Below are 8556 nucleotides of genomic sequence, written 5' to 3'. Positions count from 1 at the left end.
TTTTTATAACTTAAATAAATCATTGTAAAATATCTAAAAAATATCGTATTTTAATTTGTTTAATTATTTATTATTTTTAAATAATTATTATTGTAAAATATCTAAAAAATATACTATTTAAATTTCTTTAATTATTTATTATTTTTAAATAATTATCATTGTAAAATATCTCAAAAATATCATATTTTAATTTGTTTAATTATTTATTTTATTTTATTTAAGTTTAAGTATTTACAAACTACCGTTAAATATAAGAATATTATGTTAAATATAAGAATATTCCGTTAAAGTTAACATTAAAAAAATAAAAAACCGATATATATATATATAGACACATATTACATTATAGAAAATAGATTTACCAAGTTGATATAATGATTGAGCACTCACATAGCTTCTTTATTCTATTATTTAAAATAACTCAATAAAATTTTACTTTTTCTATTTTACATAAATATTTCACATCACACCATTTATTAATTTCTATATATTATTTAAATATTATATTTTTAATATATTTTGGTCATTTCAAATATTTTCTAGCAAATAGTGCTTAGCTTAGCTAATAGGTAAAACTAATGGAGTACCATTTTAACTTTATTTTGATGTATTTTAACTAATTAGTTCTTTTAAATCATCTACTACAATCTACTGGTAGTGCTCTAATATGTTACAAAGTAAAAAAAAAAAAAAAATTGGCATAACTTTGATGACACATTTACTAAACTGTAATCGTAATCGGAATAAATCAATGAGAGAAATAAATGTGAATACAATATTGAAAAATCATAATCATTATTTTATTATGTTGTTTACTAAACTGACCGGAAAGAAAATCAGAAATATTTTATTTTGTTTACATAATCAGGAAGTGTAATTAGAATGTTTTAATTTGACTAAATTGCCCTTTGTAGAAAATATTTTTTTTTTAAAATGATAATATTTTTTAGGATAATTTTTTTTTTAATTTTTAATAATAAAAATTGATTGCTAGTAATACCATTACCTAAGAAAATGGGAAAGGAAGTATTCCTATTGTTTTCTCTCAATTTATGTAGGTCCATAAACTATTCCTATTACTAAATAAAAGTAAACAAATAAATGATAATGATTACAAAATATGTGATTCTCATTACTTATTAGTAGACATGCGAGACAGAAGATTGACTAAAAATGAATTTTTTTCACTCTCATTCTTACTTTCTCTCTTACTCATATATTATGAGAAAGAGAGTAGGAGAGGAAACAAAATAATTTTTTTTGAGGACGAACACTCTAAAAGTTCCCCATAATATATTACAACATAAAAAAGATAAAAGGAGATTAAAAAAAATCATATATACTTTCAATACTAAGAGAAAAAATAATGAATATAAATTTTAATCAAGATTAACTACATACATTTTTTTTTATACTATAACCGAGAAATTAATGTACCAACAGTAAAATAATATACCATAAATTTGATATACTAATATCAAGTTATTAAGTAATACTGCAATAGATCAAATAATTATAATATATAATTTGATTATAATTTTGAAAGGAAATTATATAACATGAATGTGAGTGTTAAAGAACATGAAAAAGAAAAATAGTCATGTAACGAATTGTTTCTAAAGCTTCTTATTTAGCGTTGTTATCTTTAATTTTTCAGTCTCTATTAAAAAAATATGAGACAAGTCTTTCTTTTAACTAGTAATACACACGTACTACAGAGAAGGATAGAAAAAAACTAGTAATATACACCAGTCCAAAGAGGATTGGGGAATGCGTCCCTCACTCTCGTCCCCTATATCATTCCTGCCCAATTCCTTATAGCTATGGAAACCAGCTTTATAAGAACTTTTTAAAAAAAAAAAAATTAAAAAACATGTTTGATATTTTTTCTATTTTTTGTTTTTAAAATTGTATTTTAAAAAATGAGAACAGAAAATAGTTTTCATAGTTTTCAAAAAACAATAAGTGTTTGGCTAATATTTTCTAAAAACAGTTTTTTAGTTTTTTTAATAAATATCTTAAAAAATAATAAATATATTTACAAAGAGAAAAATCTTTTAAAAATTTGTAATAAATAATGTAATAAAATAATGTCAAAGAAAAAATGATGAAAAATAAAAAGTGAGAAAGTAAGGAATGAGAAATTGAGAAGAGAAAAATTGATGGGAGAAAAAATAAGAGAAAAAGTAATGAGAGAAAAAGTGAAGTGATGAGAGAGAAAGTGATCTGAGTAAAAATATGAGGATATAGTAAGTAATGAGAGAAAAAATGATGAGATTATAACTGAAAAGAAAGAAACTAACGAGAGATAAATTAATGTAAGAGAAAGTGATGTGAGAAAAAGTTAAGAGAGAGAAAGTAGTGTTATAAAAAGTGAGGAGAGATAAATTAATATGCGATAATAATAATTAAAAAAATGATGTGAGGGGTAAAATATGGACAAAAAAGTTTGAAAACAATATAAAATAACTTTTTGTTGTTCTCAAAATTTTCTGCTTTTTTTTAACTTTATTTTTAAAAATTGTTTTCTGAAAACAATATCAAACACCCTTAAAAGATTTATATCATTTCAGATCCTTATATTTTCACTTAATTCTACTTTGGTTCTGTGTTGTTAAAAATAATCAATTGAATCCAAATTTTGTCATAATATTTTGTCCTTGTACTTTATTTACAAAATCATCTACTTGAAAAATGTGAGAATCTCCTATCGATATCAATTTGTATGGATTATATTTGAAAAGATTTTTTATTAAAGTTGAGTTTAAAGAACTATTTTTATTTTAACCATTTAACAAAATATAAAATTCAAAAATATATATTTTAAAAGAGAGGATCCTTCATACAATTACACTGATACAGGTGTACGTAAATGGAAAATGAATAAGAGTGTCGCCCTCATCCCTACTTTGGGGAAGGAAATTCATTCCCGTTCCCGTTCCCATCCCATCATAAGCATGTCTTTGCGGGAAGAAATCCCTACTTCTATCCTACTTGCGGTACTAATAAATTCTTATATGACATAATAATAACATTCATACCCAGAGAAGATATGATGGCGAGTGACAACTTTTTTGAATTGCATGAAATGACACAAAAACAAAATCTATGTTATAAATGGCAAATAGCTTTCATTATTCCCAGCCTGACATAATTGTGAGAAGGAATAATAAGAGACACAAATGCTAATAATGTGAGATTTCCATTTTGTAATGTTACCATAAATAGATATGCTTTCGTGTGATGATGTTACACAGTGAACAAAAAGTGATCGAAGGGCATCTCTAACAAATCTAAACTCTGGATGTTCCAAGTTTCTTCTCAAACAAGCGTTGCAAAAGGAAGACTTGGAGGACGCAAGCTCCAACAAGTGCTGCTGATTCAAACAATGCCTTGTGCACTGTTCTCCGACTCATTGCATCATTCACTGTATTTTTAATTTAAATTTAGTTATGATCCAAATGATGATGTACTAAACAGCTAAAACTATACTTTCTCTAAGCATGAACATGGTAATGTCGTACTTGTTACAGAACTGGGAAATTACATTGATTAAACACATTCATGCAAGTTGGAATTGACTAAACCTCAGCTCAAGTCTAACAAACACTTGGTGCTACGGACACTCACTACTGTCACAAGTACAGTTCCTTTTGCTGCCTTAGCAGGCCTGGAACCATATCTAATCTTACGATCCAAATCAAGGCCACACTTTTCACTTTTTCCTAAGAGGAATTATGCAGCTCCGAGACTACTGGCTAATAATTTTTAAAACAAATGGGTTGTAGAGAACAATAAGACGTTTATGAGATAACCAATCTTTTTAGGTAACCATCTTCAAGAGATAATTTTAATTAGATGGAAAAAGTGACCAATACTCAGAAACTGCACAGGATTGATAAGTCACTATATCCAATTTAGAGTTGTTCATTTAGAGATAAAACCTGGTTTAATGAAGAGACTAATGAATAATAGTACCTATTGCCTGACGGTCAGTTTGCGCCTCTAACCAGTGTTGTTCAAACTGGATATTGTAAAGGGCTTCCTCCAATTTTGCTATTTGTTCCAGCAAGGGAGCAAAATGCTCTGCACACATTCATTACAACATATGTTGGTCCATCGACCATAAAGAATGTTGATATAAAACAGGAAGTGATGGAATAGCAATGACATCTTACCATCTTTAGCATGCTGATCATAGTATGCAAAGTGACCAACATGCACATCAAAGTCAATTGTTTCTTGATAAGGGGACTTGTTAGTGAAGCAAAAGCGGTAAATGCCTTTCTTTTGAACCACAAACTCAAACTTTTCACTTGTCTTGTCACGTATGTCATGAATTTGTTCGTCAGAAGGTCCCTTAACCTGAGAATGTCAAAAATAATTGTGGTCAAGGATATTCTGGATAGAAAAATTCATGAAGAAGCACAAACAAAACAAAAACAAAAAGACAGAAGGTAGCTATCTTCACTATAAATACCACCCAACATCAGTCAGCACTCTCACAAAAGAAATTCATAATACAAGTCAGGCCACGAAAGTAGGCAGCTATTCAATAAATGCTGGATTAAACTATACAGAACATTCTTAAGATCATAGAAAAATAGAGAGAGAAAACAATAAACTTTTCATCACTCTCATCTAACTGATGGGTTGCAAGGTTCCAAACAAAATTTTGGCATTTCTCTCAAAAGAAATAATTTGGTGTCCACCACCTTAAAAAAATTACAACAACATATCACCTTCTCCTTATTGATTCTTTTAATGTAGCTATACAAATATACCAATGATTGGATTCACATGCAGTAGTCTTCACTGACTGGGATTCCATCAACTAGCACTGCCGGCCATGATGCCATCAACATTGCTAGAAAGAAGCCACGTAATCCCACCAAGTTCCCCAAACCTGCTTTAGGACTCCATCAAGGTACATTTAACTAACCGTAATTGTAATCGGAATAAAGTGAAGAATTAATGAGAAATGAAATTATTATCTCCATTGGCTTCCTTACATAATTTTTATCAATTGGAAATAAGAATTATCAAAAACTTCAATAGTGTATTTAGCTAAACTAGAAGAAAGAATTGGAGTGTGTTGAATTTACTAAATTACCCTAATAAGTAAGTATTTTGGTACAAATGGTTTTTACAGGGTGCATATAGCATACTAAATAATAGAAATTGAAGAAAAGAATGTTTAAGAATAGTGCCACTCCATAAGAGTTGAAGGAAATAATATGTCTTGAGATCATGTGAGGCTCACCATGTTTCCCATCCAAAATTTAAGTGAACAACTAGACTGTTGCTATTTGGCACTTTAAGATGCTCAACACTATATGAGATGGCAACTCATGATTGGTTAGCGATACCCCATAATATTTATTAAATTCAAATAAGTAGGTACTGATATTAGATTACACCAGTAGCAGTATACCACCTCTTTGTAGTGTTGGACACCAGTGGTGCACCTTTGCAATTCTCAAACAACTAAATGAGAATGATTATCACTCAAGTGGTTCACATTGAAGTGAAGTAGATGTTAGTCATTAATGCTTCATGTCCAAAGCTATAGAAAGAATCATCAAATTTTATGATTTGAAATCCATGCATCTTCGTATCAAACAATTACATAATACCTAAAATCCATCCACTAATTCTCTTACCCCTCTCCTAAAATCCACTTCTCCATTCTACCAAACACACTCTAATGTATTTTCATCAAGGAAACACACCATCTCTCAAGTCCTCCCAGCAGTTCCCACTCTTTATTTATTTTCACAGTAGATTTCAATCTACTCAAACTTCAGATGCTCAACGTACTTACCCGTTAAATCTTCTAGAAAAGATTCTACATTCTCACACAATCTACATTAGAACACTGTTACTTTATTTGCTTGTCGGTTCTATCTTCTTGAAGGTTATTATTGTAACTTGTGATAACCAAACAGCATACTAAATCAGATACAGAAGAAAAAAAAATAAGGACATTGTCAAAGCTTCAAATTAAAATTCATCACAACAACACATGCGATATGAGAAACCTAACACAATCTTCATGCTACAAATCGAGATAGAATTACAAAAGGCAATGAATTTAACCATAGAACTCCCAAGAATGTAAATGCATATATAATTGAAGAAAGGGTAACAAGAAGTGAAAGAGTTAGAAAGAACGTACCACAAGATCAACACCTTCGTCACCATAGCTCCATGGTGTATCGGCTTTAATGACAACAAAAGAGAGATGGAGAGTATCACCCTCGTACTGAACATTATGAGAGAAACATTCTTCCTTGCCAATTACAAATCTTATACCCTCCGACCCATTCATTTGACAAACAAACACAACCAAACCCAGAACCATTAAACCCCAACAACTCACATGGCGCCCACCCCATAACTCCATCTGCAACCATTTCAAAATCAAATTATAAGCAAGCATATACAGATCAATAATGACTAAATCAATCATGACCATATAGTATTTTGATCCAACAAAAAAAGGAAGGTGTTAAAAATATTTACCTCGTAAAAGTCTCAAAATTCGAAGAAAACTAAATAAGGAAACTTTTGGGTTTGTCTTCGTTTTATAAGAGATCTATCTCTTAGGAAGGTGGGAAATGAGTTTCGGTCCACGTCGAGTTCAAGTGTTTAACTCGGACACGGACGAAGGTAAGGTTAAATTAAATTAAACCAAATAAACAGAAACTTAATTCGACGTCGTTTTTGTTTGCAAATGCAAATGACTTTGACTTTCTCCACTCTGCCAGCGCGGACACCATGACTTGGCTGCCTACAGTTCTAAAGTGACTTTCAACCTGCCGCATATTTTTCTTTTCAAATGACCAAGTAAGCGTTTTATTCAGTTTTTTTTTCTTGTACAACTAATAAAAAACAATTTAATACCTTAGTGTTTAGTAAATGATCTTAATTCTTACTATCCTATTATTTTAATTAGAAGTTGTTGGACGCGGTTCAGTGATTGAATTCACCTATGGAAAAATTGTTTAAGATAATTTTTGCAAGAGTTTTTGCATACAATTTTCGATCCCTTTATTTGTCTATTCCCCCTCTATTTATAAGGGTTTCATGAGCAATGCTGGTGACCGTTTACATCTGAGTAACTTTCAGGTCTACATTAATTCACTAACGTATGAATTAATGCCATAAAAGATATTAACTGCCTAACATTATACGCTTATCAGGTAGAGGTTACAACAGTTACATCATGCAAACTTGTGTATTTTATGAGACTGGGGCGAGTGAATGCATTCCTCGAACTGGAGGTTGTAGGTTATGGCGATTCGACCCGAGAGATGCTCGCAACCTAATAAAGGCAATCTAAGAATGACACCAATCGACATCCATAACACTTGCTTGACTCGAACTCAAGAGCCCTTTAATAGCTAACCTCGACTGGGGTTAGCTCAAGCTACTCATCCTGGAGCTAGTACAAAGTTCCCAAGATTTAACAATCATCACTAACTGCCTACTAGTTGTACCTCGAACAAGATGATTGAACTCGTATTTTTAGGTACAACATAAGTGTTTTGTTGTACCCAATTTCTGAGCAGCATGATCAACTTAGGCCATGACAGGAGTTCAACTTTGGTATGACTCAGTAAATGGGAAAACACATAAACAATGATCAGTGTTCAGATTGGCTCAAGGCTACATAGTAGCTTGTGATATAACTATTCAAATGTAAGAACAAGAGTGCTAATCTTGCGGTGTTTAACCATGATGTCCTTGATAGCTTGTATCAAAGCGTGAAGATAGCTCGGATGACATCAAGTCGGGCAATGATTCAGTATACTCTTGATATGGAATCATCAGATCAAATACGACAACTCGAAATCAGACGTTTAGCTTGAGTGCCCATATTATCAACAATTAAAATAAATATTTGAGTGGTTATTCCGCTCCATTTTTTAAGGAACTAATTAGATTTTATCATTCAAATAATTATATTTTAATTGTATATTTGAATATGAATGTGTAACCTCTCTCTATTTTTAAGGGGGAAGAATTTGAACCAGACTCTCTATAAATAGGCATGGTATTCATTATTTATTTTGCATGCGCAAATTATTTGTACTAAAAATTTGAAGAAATAACTTTATAATCGTTACTCAAAAGCTCTAAATAACAGCGACTCGTGGACTAGATAAAGTTAACAGATGGACCACATGAAAAATACTTGTCTCGTTTTGCTTGTTCATTATTCTTTAGCAAATTAATTATCTCCTATAATTTTGGCTAACAAAATTCTACGTCAACAGTTTGATGCTTTCATTAAGAGCATTAGGCTTGTTCCCTATTCAATTCTATTATTCCTACATCTTTTTCTTTCTAAACAAAATGGTGAACACGAGGTGACCAACCCACCGTGAAGAGGAGCAAACCCTTCCTGTTATTTAGGAGGAGTATGCACCTACGGTGCCTACTATATAGGGCACCTCTCGAAGACAAGAAAAAAGGACACAAAATGATGGTCATCAAGAAGATGATCAGGGGAGCTCATCATCTCGTACGCGACCTGACAACCAAATGTAC

The 8556-nt window shown here is 30.9% G+C and overlaps 1 protein-coding gene across 1 annotated transcript; it reads right to left on the bottom strand.

Annotated features, from left to right (window-relative positions):
• Nucleotides 1-3089: 3089 nt before the first annotated feature.
• Nucleotides 3090-6677, bottom strand: LOC133818341 (transmembrane emp24 domain-containing protein p24beta2). Its single transcript, XM_062251136.1, has 5 exons — nt 6526-6677; nt 6179-6406; nt 4179-4365; nt 3979-4086; nt 3090-3427 (listed from the first exon to the last, which is right to left on the bottom strand). The coding sequence occupies exons 2-5, from the start codon at nt 6404-6406 to the stop codon at nt 3294-3296; spliced, it is 657 nt and encodes a 218-aa protein (XP_062107120.1). The 5' UTR covers nt 6526-6677; the 3' UTR covers nt 3090-3293.
• Between the last annotated feature and the right edge of the window lie 1879 nt (nt 6678-8556).

This window comes from Humulus lupulus, chromosome 2 (genome assembly GCF_963169125.1).
Source record: "Humulus lupulus chromosome 2, drHumLupu1.1, whole genome shotgun sequence".
NCBI lineage: Eukaryota > Viridiplantae > Streptophyta > Magnoliopsida > Rosales > Cannabaceae > Humulus > Humulus lupulus.
This window is presented reverse-complemented; position numbering and strand designations above follow the sequence as displayed.

Coding starts and splice junctions, on each gene's coding strand:
- LOC133818341 (XM_062251136.1), bottom strand. CDS start 6,406: ATGGAGTTATGGGGTGGGCGCCATGTGAGTTGTTGGGGTTTAATGGTT. Junction 4,366..6,178: donor ACGAAGGTGTTGATCTTGTG/GTACGTTCTTTC, acceptor TGACATTCTCAG/GTTAAGGGACCTTCTGACGA. Junction 3,428..3,978: donor AACTGACCGTCAGGCAATAG/GTACTATTATTC, acceptor TTAAAAATACAG/TGAATGATGCAATGAGTCGG.